Below are 19,299 nucleotides of genomic sequence, written 5' to 3' on the forward strand. Positions count from 1 at the left end.
CTGTCCTGCAAAGGTAAGCTGACCCTTACATTGACCAGCATTTTGTAATTATTATCATGTATTACAGTCCTTTTCTAATTGTCAAAAAGTGCCATCATGCATTAAAAAATGATTTGTCAGCCCCTGCTGTCATGTTTTGTGTTGTGGTTTAAATTGACTGACAGCTCTGGCTGTTTTTAAAAAGACTGCTTCTGAAAGTTGAAAAAAATCTCTGCATCTGTTCCCTCCATTGAGTAACACGCATTCAGCTTTGAAATGGAAAGGGGACTACAGTCGGTTCTGGCAATGTAGCTGGAAGCTTTTGTTTCAAAAGCTGATATTTGCTTCAGCTCAGCAAATGACCTGTTGATCCAAGAATGATTTGAAATATTTAAGAGACTGTAATAGCAGAATATGCTTTGATGTGCTTTTTTGTTTGTTTACAAACAAATTAGGCACTCAAAGGATTACAAATATTTTTGCACTGGAGTAGTTTCTTTTTCCAGCATCAACGGTGTTGTGTTTGAATTCAGGGTTATATTAGAGGTTTATTTTTTTCCAATTCTAAAATAATTTCCATTGCTAGTGCATGGCTTCTGGGGACTGTACATTTTGTAACAATCCTGTTAGGAGCCATTACCTTGAAAAGAAGAAATCAGAGCACCCAACAATTAACTGATAGAACTACGCCACAGGAGTTGATGTTTTTAAACAAAACCAAACTCTATTATATATTAAAAAGAATTAAACAAAGTAAGCACTATTAACTTAATGCAATAACTTAAAAAGACATGCTATAAACTCGGTTCAACTTTTTAATTGCCCCAAAGAGTTCCCTTATCTTACGAAATCTTGAAGGTTCATCCACGTTTCCTGATACCAACCTAAAAAGGTATGTGACAGCCCTCTGGAATTTACTTTAATTCTCCTTATTATTCCAGCTATTCTGAGGTATAATTTTCATTAGCTTCTGGTTAAGTGATCGCCCAGTTATCTTTACAGATCTCATCACTGGACTTTTCAGCTCCTTGTCCTGGCTTTAGACATGCATAGATTGTTTTTCCTAGTTTGCTCCCACAGCTTCTGTCCAGCTCTTTGAGTTAACTATTCAAACTGACAAATTTTTGCCACAATGCTCTGTGAAGACAACCGTAGATTTCTTCCACTAGCTGCAAGCTAGAGCAAATCTTCCAGCTGCTTTACCCTCATAAAACCCAGACTGAACTGCCTGATTCTGTCAGCAAACTCAGATAAATTAAATAAAAGAACCTTCTAATGAAGCGGTCCACTTGGAATCACTATCTCTATGGCAATGTGACATGCTTGGGATGATTGAAACATCTTAACTTGCAGCAAATCCTGTCACCCCTGTGCTTTCTGACCCACATTGGCTCCCAGTCAAGCAATGTCTTGGTTTAAAAATTCTCATAATTGTTTTCAAATCCGTCCATGACCTTCTCTATAATCTTCTCCGACCCCACAACTCTTGAGGTATTTGTGCTCCTCTGATTTTGGACTCTTGTGCAATCCCAACCGCTCCACCATTGGTGGCTGTGCCTTCAGTTACCTCGTCCCAAGTTCTGGAATTCCCTCCTATACCTCTGCTTTTCTGCCTCACTTCCCTCCTTTAAGGCATTCTTTAAAACATATCTCTTTGACCAAGCTTTTGGTTATGTGACTTAATATCTCCTTGTGTGGCTCAGTGTCATACTCTGCTTTATAAACTCCTATAAAGTGCCTTGGGACATTTCATTATGTTGAAGGTGTTATGTAAATTTAAATTGTTGTAAGTTGTTAAAATAACTCAGCTGGAATAACAAATTAATTTCATAACATTTTAAATAAACAGTATTTAATATAGTGACTTAATAAATATGATTGAAAGTAAATTTATACTTTTTGTGATTTGTTTTAATCCTAGCATACGAACATATGAATTAGGAGCAGGAGTAGGCCATTCAGCCATTTGAATCTGCTCTGCCATTTGATAAGAACAAATTGAGTTTATTGTGGCCTCAATTCCCCTTTCCAACCTATCCTGTATACCCTTTGACTCCCTTGTTAGTCAAGAATCTATCTAACTCCGCCCTAAAAATATTAAATAACCCTACCTCTACTGCTCTCTGGGGGGAAGAATTCCATAGGTTCACAACCCCCTGAGAGAAAAAATAATTCTCACCCTGTCCATCTTAAATGGGAGACCCTCGTATTTTTAAACTGTATCCCCTGGTTCCAGTCTCCCCAACAAGGGAAAATATCCTTTCAGCATCCACCCGGTCAAGTTTCCTTAGCATCTTTTATGTTTCAGTAAGATCGCCTCTCATTGTTCTAAACTCCAATGGATACAGGCCCAACCTGTCCAACTATTTCTTGTAAGATAATCCCTTCGTCCCAGGAGCCAGTTGAGTGAACCTTCTCTGAATGGCTTCTAAGGCAATTATGTCCTTTCTTAAATAAGGAGACCAAAACTGTACACAGTATTCTAGATGTGGCCTCACCAATGCTCTGTACAATTGTAACAAAACATCCCTATTTTTATATTCCATTCCCCTTGCAATAAACGGCAATGTTCCATTTGTCTTCCTAATCACTTGTTGTACATGTATACTAACTTTTTATGATTAATGTACCAGAACACCCAGATCCCACTATCCCAGAGTTCTGCAATTGCTCTCCATTTAAATAATATTTAAATAATATATAATTTCAACAAATAGAAATGTTTTATGATAGAGAAGGGCTAGTGCAAATACATAGCATCTTTTGCATTGAATGGAATTAACTTTATCCATTATAATTAGGAGATGCACATAATTAATACAGCTTTTGAAAATTTGCTTTAAAGTATTCATTTGTTTGGTATGTATCTGAAAAAAATCTTTTCTTTTTTCCAGATCTTATGGCAGTGTTTTTAAAGCAATCCATAAAGAATCTGGCCAAGTTGTTGCCATAAAGCAAGTGCCAGTGGAGTCTGACCTACAGGAAATTATTAAGGAAATTTCAATAATGCAACAATGTGATAGGTATGAGCAGTGGAATGTGGTAATTTCACTTAACAGCATAGTGCATTTTACAGATGTTTAACCTCAAGTGTTATAATTCAGTGAGCATGTAAATATTTCGATGAGCTATAACTGCTGTCATACTATTTTTAGATCAAGCCCACTGAATTGAAGTAGAAGAGCTGCAACATGGGTTCAGAACATCTGTCTTTGATCGCTTGCTGTTCTTTCTCAGTGCTTCTCTTTCGAAGATACCTTTTGAAACTGGTATTCTGAACAATCTTTGTTTTTATGCTCTACTTTGGGACTACATTTAAAAGCTGTTCCACCAATAGCCAAAGATCAAAGCATGTGTTAATCCTGTGGCTACCAGCCTGAGACCAGTAACTACATAATCTGTTTCAGACAGGCGGTGCCTTGTTTATGCTGGCTGGCACTGTATTGAATTCTTAGGGCTCTGCACATGCCTGCTTGTAAGCACTGAGCTTCACACATTTAGATTTTAAATGGCTTGAGAGTCTTGCAGCATTTCAAAAATTTTTTATGTAAGCTTCAGAAGTGCTCAGGAGGCTCAGTTTGATGCTAGAATTGTTCATGTGGTTTTATATCTAGGTTTTATACAACAGATTTGCTTGAGGACCGGTGTGGAAAGCCCCTATTTCTACTCCTTTGGATAAGGTTCTCCTTGTCCTCACCTTGCACCCCACCAACCTCCTTATTCAACAGATCATCACCTGCCATTTCCGCCTGCTTCAGCGTAATGCAACCACCAAAAACATCTTCACCTGCCCTCCCCCTTCATTTCATAGGGACTGTTCCCTCTGTGACACTCAAGTCCACTCCTCAGCCATCCCTAACCTTTCTGTGCAAGCACAGGAGATGCAACACCTGCCCTTTCACCACCTCCCTCCTTGCTGACCAAGGCCCCAAGCATTCCTTCCAAGTGAAGTAGTGATTTACTTGTACTTTCGATCATATACTATAATTGCTGCTCGCAATATGGTCGTCTCTACATTGTGGAGACCAAATGCAGACTAGGTGACGACCTTACCTCCATCTGTCTACAAGTCTGCAAGCATGACCCTGAGCTTCTGGTTACTTGTCATTTTAATTCTCCACCTTGCTCTCATACTGATCTTTCTGTCCATGGCCTGCTGCAGTGTTCCAATGCAACTCAACAAAAGCTTGAACAGAACCTTGCCTTTCGACTTGGTACTCTATAACCTTCTGGACTCAACATCGCTGTGTCTCCTGCCAACACAAGATGGCTGTGCTAGGTGGCTGCCGATACCCGACTATGCATGCATACTTGTCCGCGTATGCGCAGAAAACCAATGACATAATTTGCAGGAGACACGGTGCCGTGTCTTATTCGAATGGATCTTATTTGGATGCTGGAGCTGTTCACCCAGTTTCTGAGCCCCGTGGTGGGCAGGCAGTTCAAGTGTTGTCTCCCTGCGGTTTCTGGGAATCGAGAGGGGAGGTTTCTGATCCACCCAGTGATGGCACAATTTGGATTACAGCTGCCATGTCCCGCATTTGCAGCTCTGGGGCTTCTTCCTGGTGACAGGCCCAGTTAAGGGGAAGAGGCTTTAGAGCAGGAGATTCTGAAACTGTGGGGAGGCCACACCCTGACTGCCCGCCCACCACGGGGCTCAGAAACTGGGTGAACGACTTTGGGATTTGAACAACATCCAACCAGAAGAAGCCCCAGAGCTGCAAATGCAGGATATGGAGGTGAGGTTGTAATCTGGAATTGTGGCCATCACTGGGCGGATCAGAAGCCTCCCCATCCGATCCCCAGCTCCATTTCTCCCCTCCTCCCCACTGATTTGGAGTAGGTGAGGCTTTTTAAGTCACTGTTTTCAATAACTGTTTGATAAACATCTCTGCCCCTGACCAATGCCTACTCTGTTGCTCGCAATGATGTCACAGAGTAAAACAGTACATCTATGCATGCATGGAGTTGACAGCAAAAGCAGCCACTCAACATTGAGTTCAACAACTTTAGCTCATAACCTCTGCCTCCATCATGTTTTGTGTATTTATTTTCCCCTTTTTTTGTTTTGCCAGGTCAGTCTTCATCTTGTTTCTTTCTTTATCTCTTCATGTTGAATTCAGATGGTCTTTATGTAACAGTTCACCTCACATTTGGATACAACCTTCGTTTCTTTACAACTTTTCTTTAATATCCATTACCACTCTCTTTGGCTGTTGCATCAGGAAATCTTTTGTTAATTAATCTCCCTTGGCCCCCAGTCTCTCACAGACTTTCTCTTTTGTTCTTCCACCCCCCCCCCCCCCCCAACAACCTTCCACTCTCTTAAAAACTCTTACATTTCTTTCTATCTTCAATTCTGATGAAATGTTAACTCAGTTTCTGCCCACAGATGCTGCCTGACCTGATGTATTTTCCCAGCTTTTTTTTTTTGTTCCTATTTCAGATTTCCAGCATACAGTGTATTTTGCTTTTGATTTTAACTAGCTGGCTGTTATAAGGCTCTAACTCAGAGTCTGACTGTTAATCTAAATTACAGCTTGAAAAACGTAACTGAGATATCTCGCCTAGACCAAATTCCCAAGTTAGGAACCGTTCCTCATCGCACCCTGAGCTTGTTGTCTCCACTTTGTGTTCTTATTCACTAGGGGTACCTGGGGTTATATATGTGCACAAAGCATTGAAGGTTGCAGGGCAGGTTGAGAAAGGCAGTTAATAAGGCATACGAGATCTTGGACCTGATAAACAGAGCCATGGGCCAGGATTTTCCAGTCCCGTTGTGGGTGGGACCCGCCACGGGCGAGGTGGCGCCCCAGCCAGAAGTCCATTGACTTGCGGCGGGACCGGAAGATCCCGGCGGTGGGCGGGTGTGGAAAATCCCTCCCATAGTGTACAGCTGGGAAGTTAAGGTAAACCTTTATAAAATACAGGCTCAACCATAACTGTAGCATTTTGTCCAATTCTGGGCACTACTCTTTAGGAATAACGTGAAGGCACTGGCGAGGGTCCAGAAAAGCTATAATGTTTCTGGGGTTAAGAGACTTTAGTTACGTGGATTGATTGGCTAAGGTGGATTGTTCTGCTTGGAGGAGAAAAGGCTGAAGAGGAGATTTGATAGAGGTGTTCAAAATCATGAGGGGCCTAGGTAAAGTAGATCAGGAGAAAGTGTTCCCATTGGCGGAAGGGTTAATTCAAGGAGATTTGCAAAAGAACCAGTGGTGACAGGAGGAAAAACCTTTCGTGTGGCGAGTGCCCAGAACCTGGACTGTACAGCCTGAGAATGTGATGGAGAAAACTTCAGTTGTGGCCTTCAAAGGGAATTGGTTAGTTGTCTGGAAAAAAAAATTGTAGGGTGATGGTGAAAAGGCAGGTGTGTGGGTGTGTTTGAGTTGTTCTTGCAGAGAGCTGGCAAGGACACAATGGGTCGAATGGCCTTCGGTGCTGTAACTACGCTGTGATTCTGTGAAGTTAGGTTCATGAATATTTGAAATGGGAAAGTGTTCTATTGCCCAACATTAATATCCTCTCCTTGATAAATGCAAATTAAATTTTAAGAATTGCCATGTTTGGGATACTTTCCCAGCTACAAGAGTCCAGCAACATAAAAATTCATTTCTTTATTGTGTAACCTACATAAAATAATACTGAAAATAGAGGCTTTTTGAGCTTTTGGTATATATAGCGACAAATTTCCTGACAGGTCAATAGGCAAAGAGATGTGTGCATTTTATTTAAGTAGGAAAGCAAAGCCAGTTGAAAATGTTGCATTTCTCATGTATGTTCTTTCAATAATCTCAGCTCTGCTATTTCTAACATATGTTTTTGAGCATATAAGAAGTCAGACACTTAATTCCATGTACTCTGTTCCTGTCTTCATATTGTCTCATTCTGGAATGTAATATTTCACACAATCAAATCCTTAGTCAGTACTATTATTCAGCCATCTGTCTGCTAGGATTATCCAACATCGTACAAATTAATCCACCTGAAGGTATTTTCTTAAAATTTTGATTATGTAATAGATGCAGGTGCATCCGTCTCTTCTGGAAGTCAGCCAATAGTCCCACTGGGATAACATGGCAAAGGGTCTTTGGGACTGACCCCACTGAAATGGTTCTGTATGCACTTTGGATCGTCCTTACTATTTTTTAAATAACATATGGGTCCCATTCATTAAAAATGTGCAACCTAGTACAATTCTGTTCACTGAAATGGATGTTCCAAATGACTATGCCTCTTGGGACCAGAATTTATTTTTTAAAAAGCTAACCTTAATTCCTCAGTGGTTACAGACCAGTAGCTCACTTTGAAAGCACAATGTTAGCACTAACATCAGATCTACATTCTGTGTTTTTATGGCACTCACAATTATACTTACACAATGGATGGGTCCATTTATGTCAAGTTGCATGTGCTGATTACCTTACAATGTGTTTTCAGACTACTCTAAGCTAATTTTGAAATATGCCCATCCAGTAATAATACATTTAAAATAAATGATCCTTGTTTTCTTTTAATCAATGTGAGATGAACTAGAAACTGTACGTGCATTAACTTGTATGTGATTAACTAAATGGCTGTAGTAAATTAGACTTTGTTCTATATTAAATAAACTTTAAAGTTGCTGCCTGCGAACCAATATCTAAACTATCATTGTAACATTAAACAATATACCAGAGTAGTTGATATTTTATCTGTTCTAATGATGCAACCTCCATAACTGCATTTCTGATATGTTTTTCTTTTTCCTCCACTGAGGATGCCCCCCCACTCCAAGAGCCACTATAGGGTTCCCCTGTTGTCACCTTCCTCCCCACCAGCCTCCACATTCAACACACTGTTCTCTGCCATTTCTGCCACTTCCAGAGTGAAGCCGATGCCAAACATGTCTCTCCTCCCCTTTCACCATTCTGAAGGTACCGTTCCCTCTGCAAGACTCCAGCCCATTCATCAGTCACCCTGAACACCCCCATCCAGCTCCGTGACACTTTCCCATGTAAGTGCATGAGATGCTACCTTTTAGCATTTGCCCTTCTACATCCTCTGTTCTCAGTGCCCAAGACCCCAAGCACTCCTTCCAGGTGAAACAGCGATTTATTTGTAATTCTTTCAGTATTAGCTGCACACGCTGCGATCTTCTCTACATTGGTGAGACTGAATGCAGATTGGGAGATGGCTTTGTAGAGCTCCTCCATTCAACTCACAAGTGTGACCCTGAGTTTCCTGTCACCTACCATTTTATTTCTCCACTTCACTAACACTCTGACCTCAGCCTCCTGAACTGTCCCAATAAAACTCAAAGTAAACTGAGCAACCACACCTCATCTTTCAATTAGGCCTTACATACAGCCTTTCAGGATCAGCATTGAAAGTTTGACAACTTTGAATTGTACTACCTACTAACTTTTTTGTCTGCTTTTTCATGGCAGCTGTTGGTAATGCTTCTGCATTTCCCCATTAACACCTCCTCTGGAGACATCTTTTTACTTCTCCCATTACCACCCTCCATTTTGCCTTGCACCATCATGTATTTTGTCATTTAATCTCTCGTCTTCCACGCTTTCACAGAACTTCCCCTTGGATCTTTTCCAACCCACCCCGCTTTCCCAACTTACGTATTTTCCTTAAAACAGTTACATCTCTAATTTTTCCCAGTCCTGATGATAGGTCGTCACAACCCAAAGTGCTAACTCTGTTTCTCTCTCAAGAGGTACTGCCTGCCCTGCTGGGTATTTCCACAATTTTCTGTTTTTACTTCAGGTTTCTAGCATCTGCAGTTTTTTTGCTTTTATATAGATGTTATCTGGACCATGTTCTATGCAGAAGATTGAATAGCATTGTGTGAAACTCTTGTATTTGTTCTTTAATGCAGGGGAATATCTGATGGGTCAATAGTACTGTGGACAAAGCTGTTGAGGGGCTAGAAGGGGGTGGGACTATGACTGGCTATCTCAGCTATTTATGGCTCATCTAAAATGGAGTTCCGGAACATTTGTGCGAATGATGGGAAAATTACGATTTTTAACTCTTATTTTGTGCTTTTTTCTCCCCAGTGCTTATGTAGTGAATTACTATGGCAGCTATTTTAAAAATACTGACCTCTGGATAGTTATGGAATATTGTGGAGCTGGATCTGTTTCTGATATTATCCGACTACGAAACAAAACTGTAAGTGCACCAAATTTATTAATGTAATTGAAATGGAGTATTCTTTTCCCTATGCAGATCATTTAAAGAAGTTGTGACCTGAGTGAGAAATGTGAAAATATTTGTTTCAACTTGTGTTTTGCAGAATGACATTTTTGGATTAATGTATATTAAATCACCTGTTCTGACATGGAAGAATGTTCTTTATATCCACCATTTAAATAACTTGCACACTGGATATGTGCTGGATGATTGCTGTTTTATTTTAGTCGATTAGCATTTACAGCTGTGATGCGATCAAGATGGTTTTAAAAAATCAAGATTTTTTTAATGTGGCCTCACTGAAAGCCTGAGAAATATTCAATATTACAGTGCCCTCTTCTGATTTGTATTTGCCATTACATATTAGTTACATACTACAAACATTTTGTGGAGGTTTTGTTCGTAAATCAAAAATTTATTTAGGTCATTCTGCAATTTTGAGAAATTATTCTTGTCGCTTCTACCCCCTTTTAAAATCTATCGCAAAGGATTTTGTTTGGTCTTAATGGTATCTTGTTTCTGACAGAAAGAAAAGAACTTTTAAAAAATGAGTAAGTGCTGAAAGCTGCACAGGGATTACTGCCTTGGAGGGTCAGCTTGACAGCCCCAGGAAGCTGAATTAATAACATTCAACGCCTTAGCTTCAGTTATGCATGTTAGTCAGTGTCGCCTGCAGCTCAGTTAGTAGCGCACTCACCTCTGATTTGAAAGTTTGTGGGTTCAAGTCCCACTCCAGAGATTTAACACAAAACATTGGAAGAACTGAGCAAGTGTTGCTCGGTCGGCGATGCTGTATTTTGGATGAGACTTTAAACTGAGGCAGCTCATGCTTTCTCAGGTGGATGTAAAAGATCCCACTGCACTATTTTGAAGCAGGTGTCCTGGCTAATGTTTATCCACAGATAATGTCACCAAAGCAGATTATATGGTCAACATCAAATTACTGTTTGTGGAAGCTTGCTGTGTGCAAGTGGGTATTGTGTCTTGTAAATTACAACAGAGACTTTCTTTTTATTCATTTATGCGGGTAGGTTTGCTAGTGCTGCTCCGGGGGGGGTTTAAACTAGATTTGCAGGGGGAGAGGAACCAGAGTGTTAGAGCAGATAGTGAGGTGGAGGAGGATAAAGGTCAAGTGAGGAATGCATGTATAGACAGAAATCAAAGGTTTGTACGTGATAGAAATGTTCTCAGGTGCAACTGTTTCAATGCAAGGAGTATTGTCGGAAAGGCAGATGAGCTTCGGGCGTGGATTGGCACGTGGGATTACGACATTATTGCTATTAGTGAGACTTGGTTGCAGGAGGGACAGGACTGGCAGCTCAATGTTCCAGGGTTTCGTTGTTTCAGACGTGATAGAGGGGGAGGGATGAAAGGGGGAGGAGTGGCATTGCTAGTCAGGGAAAATATCACAGCTGTCCGTAGACAGGACAGCCTGGAGGGCTCATCTACAGAGGCCATATGGGTGGAGCTGAGGAACGGGAAAGGTGTGACCACACTAATAGGGTTGTATTATAGACCGCCCAATAGTCAAAGAGAATTGGAGGAGCAAATCTGTAACGAGATAGCAGACTAATGTAAGAAACAGAAAGTTGTGATAGTAGGAGATTTTAACTTTCCACCTATTGACTGGGACTCCCATACTGTAAAAGGGCTGGATGGCTTGGAGTTTGTCAAATGTGTTCAGGAAAGTTTTCTAAATCAATATATAGAGGTACCAATGAGAGAGGATACTTGATCTCCTATTAGGGAATCAGACAGGTCAGGTGACAGAAGTATGTGTAGGCGAACATTTTGGGTCCAGTGACCACAATGTCATTAGTTTTAAGTTAATTATGGATAAGGATAGGTCTGGTCCTCGAGTTGAGATTCTAAATTGGAGAAAGGCCAATTTTGTGGAAATGAGAAAGGATCTGGGAAGAGTGGATTGGGATAAGTTGTTTTCTGGCAAGGATGTGTTCAGTAAGTGGAAGGCATTCAAAGGCGAAATTTTGAGAGTGCAGAGTTTGCATGTCCCTGTCAGGATTAAAGGCAAAGTTAACAGGCATAGGGAACCTTGGTTTTCAAGGGATATTGGTGATCTAGTTAAGAAGAAGAGAGAGGTGTATAGCAGGTATAGGCAACAAGGAGCAAATGAGGTACTTGTAGAGTATAGAAAATGTAAAAAAAAACTAAAGAAGGAAATCAGGAAGGCAAAAAGAAGACATGAAGTTGCTTTGGCAGATAATGTGAAGGTAAACCCGAAGGGTTTCTACAAGTATATTAAGAGTAAAAGGATAGTAAGGGACACAATTGGTCCCCTTGAAGATCAGAGTGGTCGTCTATGTGTGGAGCCTCACGAGATGGGAGATCTTAAACAGTTTTTTTGCATCAGTATTTACTCAGGAAACTGGCATAGTGTATAAGGAAGGAAGGGAAACAAGCAGTAGTGTCATGGAACAAATAGGGATTAAAGGGGAGGAGGTGCTTGCTGCCTTACAGCGAATAAAGGTAGATAAATTCCCTGGGCCTGACATGATATTCCCTCGGACCTTGAGGGAGACTAGTGTAGAAATTGCAGGGGCCCTGGCAGAAATATTTAAAATGTCCTTGGCCACGGGTGAGGTGACGGAAGATTGGAGGGTAGCTCATGTTGTTCCGTTGTTTAAAAAAGGCTCCAAAAGTAAACCAGGTAATTACAGGCCAGTGAGCCTGACGTCAGTAGTAGGTAAATTATTGGAAGGTGTTCTGAGAGATCGGATATACAATTATTTGGACAGCCAAGGGCTGATTAAGGATAGTCAGCATGGCTTTGTGCGTGGTAGGTCGTGTTTAACGAACCTTGTAGAGTTTTTCTAGGAGGTTACCAAGAAAGTAGATGAAGGAAAGACTGTGGATGTTGTCTACATGGACTTTACTAAGGCCTTTGACAAAGTCCCACATGGGAGGTTAGTTCAGAAGGTTCAGACACTTGGTATCCATGGAGAGGTTGTAAACTGGATTTGAAATTGGCTGTGTGGGAGAAGACAGAGAGTGGTAGTGGATGATTGCTTCTCAGACTGGAGGCCTGTGACTAGTGGTGTGCCTCAGGGACCTGTGCTGGGACCATTGTTGTTTGTTATCTATATCAATGATCTGGATGATAATGTGGTAAATTGGATCAGCAAGTTTGCTGATGACACTAAGATTGGTAAGGCGTTGTGGACAGTGAAGAAGGCTTTCAAAGCTTGCAGAGGGATCTGGACCAACTGGAAAAATGGGCCAGAAAATGGCAGATGGAATTTAATGCAGAAAAGTGTGAGGTGTTGCATTTTGGAAGGACAAACCAAGATAGGACATACACAGTAAATGATAGGGCACTGAGGAGTGCGGAGGAACAAAGGGATCTGGGAGTTCAGGTACATAATTCCCTGAAAGTGGCGTCACAGGTAGACAGGGTTGTAAAGAAAGCTTTTGGCACACTGGCCTTCATAAATCAAAGTATTGAGTATAGGAGTTGGGATGTTATGGTGAGGTTGTATAAGACATTGGTGAGGCCAACTTTGGAGTATTGTGTGCAGTTCTGGTCGCCTAACTACAGGAAGGATATCAGTAGGATTGAGAGAGTGCGGAGAAGATTTACTAGGATGTTGCCGGGTCTTCAGGAGTTGAGTTACAGGGAAAGATTAAACAGGTTAGGACTTTATTCCTTGGAGCGTAGAAGAATGAGGGGAGATTTGATAGAAGTTTACAAAATTATGAGGGGTATAGACAGAGTAAAAGCGAGTAGGCTCTTTCCACTTAGATTAGGAGAGATAAACACGAGAGGACATGGCTTTAGGGTGAAAGGGTAAAGGTTTAAGGGGAACATTAGGGGGAACTTCTTCACTGAGAGTGGTGGGAGTGTGGAACGAGCTGCCATCTTACGTAAATGCGGGCTCACTCTTAAGTTTTAAGAATAAATTGGATAGATAGATGGATGGGAGAGGTCTGGAGGGTTATGGATTGGGTGTAGGTCAATGGGACTAGGGGAATAATATTCCGGCACAGACTAGAAGGGCCGAATGGCCTGTTTTTCTGTGCTGTAGTGTTCTATGGTTCTATTTATGAGGTGTGGGCTTCGCTGGCTGGGCCAGCATTTATTGCCCATCCTTAGTTGCCCTTGAGAAAGTGGTGGTGAGCTGCCTTCTTGAACCGCTACAGTCCATGTGGTGTAGGTACACCCACAGTGCTGTTAGGGAAGGAGTTTCAGGATGTTGACCCAGTGACAGTGAAGGAATGGCGATATATTTCCAAGTCAGAATAGTGAGTGACTTGGAGGGGTACTTCTAGGTGGTGGTTTTCCCATCTATCTGCTGCCCTTGCCCTTCTAGATCGTAGTGATCATGAGTATGGAAGGTGTTGTCGAAGGAGCCTTGGTGAATTCCTGCAGTGCATCTTGTAGATGGTACACACTGCTGCTACTGTGTGTTGGTGGTGGAGGGAGTGAATGTTTGTGGATGTGGTGCCGATCAAGCAGGCTGCTTTGTCCTGGACAGTGTCAAGCTTCTTGAGTGTTGTGGGAGCTGCACACATCCAGGCAAGTGGGGAGTATTCCATTACACTCTAGACTTGTGTCTTATAGATGGTGGACAGGCTTTGGGGAGTCAGGAGGTCGATTACTCGTCGCCCTTCTCCTAGCCTGTGACCTGCTCTTGTAGCCACAGTATTTATATGGCTAGCCCAGTTCAGTTTCTGATCAATGGTAACCCCTAAGATATTGGAACAACTTGGCTAGGGGCGTGGCAAGTTCTGGAGCACAAGTCTTCAGTACTATTGCCGGAATATTGTCAGGGCTCGTAGCCTTTGCACTATCCAGTGCTTTCAGCCGCTTCTTGGGACAGAATTTCCCCATTGACGTCCGGGGGGTGGGCCCCGCACATCCGTGCATAAAATGATGCTCGGTGACGTTGGGCGAGCGTCCTGACGTCACCGTGTGCCATCGTGATATTTCGCTAGACAGGCATGCGTTGATGTCCGATGCGCGCCCGCCATTAATTAACGGGTCATTTAAGGCCCTTGACTCCCAATTGACTCCCGTGCAATCTTTGGGTTGGCGCACAGGCGCAACGGGCAGGCAGGTGGGGCACATTTGTATAAACCTCATTCACGGGTGGGATAAGAGGGCTCACTGGAGTTGCGAGTGTGCATGTCAAGTATTTATTTATGAAAGTTTTTGAAACTTGCCTGTGTGATCTGCAGTACTTCAAAACGCATGCCAGCTGCAATGTCTGGACTCTTAACCTTCAGGTCAGCACTCTGCAGTGAGGAATCTTTTCTGGGCCTGCATGTTTCAGGACGCCTTCCCTTAGCCTGGGAATGGGAGCTGAACTGTCCACTGGAGGCAGCTCCTCTGAGGAGGGAGGGAGGGCTAGAAGGGGGAGGAGGCCAGAAGTGCACATTCAGCCTCCAGGTAGCCACCCTTGGGAGGACAGGCGCAGGCACAAGGGGCGCAGGGCCAAGAGGTAGTCTAAGGCGGAAGGGGCCGCAGAAGATGCCACTATCCTGCTGCCAGGGTATACAGGCGGCGAAGCAGCTATCTCAATATGTCTGAGGTGCAGTGTTGAAGGAGGCTCCTTCCCTCAAGGGAGACAGTCAACTATATCTGCCATGATTGGGCCTGAGATCTCCACGAACTGCGTGGGTGGACACCCCATGCCAGTGGCTCTGAAGATCACAGCTGCCCTCGACTTCTGTGCCTCTGGCTCCTTCCAGGGGTCGGTGGGTGATCTTTGCGGTGTCTGCCAATCAGCTGTCCACATTTGTAACAAGCAGGTTACAGACACTCTGTTCAGGCATGCATTGATCTTCATCCACTACTGTTGGGACCAGGCAAGCCAGACCCAGTGAGCCAGAGGCTTCGCGGTGATTGCTGGCTTACCCCACATCCAGGGTACAATAGACTGCACACATGTGGCCAGCAAGGCGCCAGCAGGTGAGCCCGGTGCCTTTGTCAACAGGAAGGGCTTCCACTCCATGAACGTGCCGATAGTGTGTGATCACAGGATGCTGATTTTACAACTCTGTGCAAGGTACCCAGGCAGCTCCCATGACACCTACATCCTTAGACACTCCCAGGTGCCGGGGCTCTTCAGTGCTCCAGCCTGGCTTGATGGCTGGCTGCTGGGTGACAAGGGCTATACCCTCAGAAGGTGGCTCATGACGCCTCTCCGCCATCCAAGAACAGAAGCTGAACAGCGGTGCAATAGGTGCCACGCCTCCACAAGGGCTGTGGTGGAGAGAACCATCGGTCTTCCCAAGATGTGCTTCCGATGCCTGGACCTCTCGGGGGTGCACTCCAGTACCCCCAGGTCGTGTGTCGCTGATAGTGGTTGCATGCTGCACTCTCCACAATCTGGCGCTGGAAAAGGGGAGGTGGGGCGCAGTGGACGATTAAGATGTCTGAATCCAGCAGTGAGTCCGAGGATGAGCATGCACAGGGAAATTCTGAGGGGGTAGACGCTGACCTGGGCATACTCCAGGGAAGCAGGGACACCTGGGAGGCTTTAATCCAACGAACCGTCAGCTAGCACACTGCAGATGGACCACCAGGACAAGCCTGGACTGTCGGCTTGATACTTGACACCCAAGTACAAAATCTGCCAGGTTAGGAACAGGCACTAAGGGCCTTGTTAATAAAGCTGAATGTCCAGCAAAGCACTCATTACAGTTTTGGAAACCATACACATGCAGAAGAAATTAGGCACCCTCAGATATGGTGACATATCTGAATTTCAATATGTCAAGCAAACCAACTTATTCCAAAAAAAGAGAGAATAGTGTTACAAAACAAAGCAAATCAGAAGGACCTTGTCTTGGGCCAACACAAAAGCACCAGTGAAAAACCCGTGGTGTGCCTAAGGCACCTTTATGTTTTTGTTTGCGGGTACTACGTCTTGGTGCTGCCCCATCGCTTGGAGTGGCATCTGAGACAGCCTGCTGACTGTGCTGTCCTGTTGGCCTCTGATCTTGGTTGTCCTCTGGCCCGAGGAGCCAGTGCTGGTCTTGCCTAGGACGGAACTGCCAGTTCCACAGCTGGCATCCCCCCCCCCACCAGTCGTCGCAGCCTCACTGGATGATACGGTCACCTGGGAGAGGGGTGGAGGAGCTGCCGCTCTCATCCGGAGCACTCTGAGAGGAGCCCGCAGAGACGCCAGGCAGCTGCTGCACCAACGCGAGCTCGCTTTGGACCTCCCTGCTCACCGTGGATGGATTGGCACCAAGCTGGGAAAGTTGATGCCTAAACTATCTTCCACAATGGCACTGACCAGCTGAGGTCAACGCTGACGTGAGGGCTTGCTGGTCAGAGTGCATCCCCAGGAAACCCTGTCGCGTCTCCTGGAGTAGCCACGAGAGTTGCCACTCTGTCCATGGAGGACACATGTTGCTCGGACATGTGGCTCATTGCTTTGACGATCGTCCGCGTAGACGACTCCACCATGGAGACCAAGCCAAGCATAGCCTCATGCATCTCCCCCAGAAGCTCCCGCACACCCGGCTGCATTTCCTGCACCCGCTGCGTCGTGGACGATTCCAGAGGCACATCATCAGGCACTGACTGAGCATGCGTCTGGTTCCCTGCAGCCATCTGACTGCTGTCGCCATGGACACTCTGTCTCTGCCAGCTCCTCCAGCGACTGTGAAGTGCCCTCACCACTGTGCCCCGGGACCCTAGCTGATGGATTGGCACCAAGCTGGGAAAGTTGATGCCTAAACTATCCCGCCGAGGTGCTAGTATTTGCGCTCGCGCCTGCCTCGCAGGAATGGTGTGACGCTGGTGAAACTTCAGGCTCCTCAGGTGTGAGAGGGGGCCTCTGCTGCTGCTCCTCCCGGCCGTGCTCCGATGATGCTGAAAGGAAGAACAAGCACAGTGGATCAGTCAACGTGACACAATGTCAAAGTGCATCCCTGTCCCCAGGGTGGTCATGCGCTCATCCTTCCATAACCAATGGTCAAGCCATGTTGCAAAATTAAATCAATTAACATTTAGCAGTGCTATGGCTGCTGGGAGAACAATGCTGACTTCACTGTTGGGCATAAACACCTGGCCGTGGCACCCCAGCCTCACCGACACCAGCGGACCTGGGCGCATGGCGCCTCTCCAGATCCAGGGCCTCCTGCTCGAAGCAGCTAAGGATGGCAATCTGCGCCTGGTTGCCGCCAATCCTCGCATGCTCTGCCGCATTAGGAGCATTCTTCTCCTGAAAATGAGAGACGAGCATTGATTAGTGAAAATTGCACATGGACACTCTTCGTGCACGGCCCACCCCAACCAGAGTGGGATATATCAGGGCTCCGGTGCCTCCCTACCCTGCTGCTGCTGAACAGTCTCTCAAAGATGCTAGGCTGGCTCCACCACATCCCCCCCCCCAGATTCAATGCAGTTACTACACTCAGACTTTGGGGGGGGCGGGTAACAGGGGGAGTAAGGTGACCTGCTGGGTTACATGACCAATGCCAACAAACATGGTACTCACCCTGCCAGAGCGCAACAAGTCGTTGAAGCGCTTGTGACGCTGGATCCAGGCGCGCCTGCACTACCTCACGGGAGCTCACTACCTCCACCATCGGGCACGTTTCGTCATCTGGGGGGGGCCTCCTCCCATCCTGGGGAACCAGCATCTCCCGCCGTACTGCCATCTCCTGGAGGAGGGCAGCAAGGCAGTCATCTGAAAAACGAGGGGCAAACTGGCCCCCCGCCCTGCCCTCTGGCCTGGCCTGTCCCGCTGCCCTACCCTCCAGCCTCACCTGCTCTGCTGGCCTACCCTCCGGACTGGCTTGCTCACCAGAAGCCCTCTGGTCGGTCCTTCCATAGAACCAAAGAACACTACAGCACAGAAAACAGGCCATTTGGCCCTTCTAGTCTGTGCCGAAATATTATTCCCCTAGTCCCATTGACCTGCACCTAGTCCATAACCCTCCAGACCTCTCCCATCCATGTATCTATCCAATTTATTCTTAAAACTTAAGAGTGAGCCCGTATTTACCACGTCAGATGGTAGCTCGCTCCACACTCCCACCACTCTGAGTGAAGAAGTTCCCCCTAATGTTCCCCTTAAACCTTTACCCTTTCACCCTAAAGCCATGTCCTCTCGTGTTTATCTCTCCTAATCTAAGTGGAAAGAGCCTACTCGCATTTACTCTGTCTATACCCCTCATAATTTTGTAAACTTCTATCAAATCTCCCCTCATTCTTCTACGCTCCAAGGAATAAAGTCCTAATCTGTTTAATCTTTCCCTGTAACTCAACTCCTTAAGACCCGGCAACATCCTAGTGAATCTTCTCTGCACTCTCTCAATCTTACTTATATCCTTCCTGTAGTTAGGCGACCAGAACTGCACACAATACTCCAAAGTTGGCCTCACCAATGTCTTATACAACCTCACCATAACATCCCAACTCCTATACTCAATACTTTGATTTATGAAGACCAGTGTGCCAAAAGCTTTCTTTACAACCCTGTCTATCTGTGACGCCACTTTCAGGGAATTATGTATCTGAAAAAAATATAGTTTGCCAATGCAAACTAGCCAAAGACCACGTAATTACAGTAATCAACTTGCCATTGTGAGCAGCCTTGCAAAGGCTGCCAGTGCTTCAGATAAACGGACTGCCGGGTCGCCATTGGACCCGACGGACAGTGCACTCCTGCCACCGCCCGCCCACTCCCATTATCCTCAGGAGTCGCGCATTACACTGGGTGGGCCTTAATTGGCCCTCCCGTGTAAAATGGTGGCGCGGACCTGATCACGGTTGGCGATCGGGTCCGTTTGCTCCCGCTCCGCCCCCCCCCCGCCCCACAACCAGAAAATTCAGCCCTTGATATCACGTGGAATGAATCGAATTGGCTGAAGACTGGCATCTGTGATGCTGGGGATCTCCAGAGGAGGCTGAGATGGATCATCCCCTCAGCATTGCTGGCTGAAGATCGTAGCAAATGCTTCAGCCTTAACTATTGCACTGATGTGCTGGGCTCTTCCATCACCGAAGATGGGGATATTTGTGGAGCCTCCTCCTCCAGTGAGTTGTTTAATTGTCCACCACCATTTACGACTGGATGTGGCAGGACTGCAGAGCCTACACCTGATCCGTTGGTTGTGGGATCACTTAGCCCTGTCTATCACTTGCTGCTTATG

General features: G+C 45.1%; 1 protein-coding gene across 2 annotated transcripts in view; it reads left to right on the forward strand.

The window, feature by feature from the left end:
- stk3 (serine/threonine kinase 3 (STE20 homolog, yeast)) overlaps nt 1-19,299 on the forward strand; it is a 417,867-nt gene that overhangs the window by 43,436 nt on the left and 355,132 nt on the right. Inside the window, exons 3-4 of one of the 2 annotated variants that reach the window (XM_078541121.1) lie at nt 2,874-3,002; nt 9,033-9,147. In XM_078541121.1, coding sequence (XP_078397247.1) covers nt 2,874-3,002; nt 9,033-9,147 — 244 coding nt within the window. The remainder of the gene's footprint in view (nt 1-2,873; nt 3,003-9,032; nt 9,148-19,299) is intronic. The other variant, XM_078541122.1, reaches the window with a different exon arrangement.

The sequence above is a fragment of the Cetorhinus maximus genome, chromosome 4 (assembly GCF_964194155.1).
Source record: "Cetorhinus maximus chromosome 4, sCetMax3.hap1.1, whole genome shotgun sequence".
NCBI classification, from domain to species: Eukaryota; Metazoa; Chordata; class Chondrichthyes; order Lamniformes; family Cetorhinidae; genus Cetorhinus; species Cetorhinus maximus.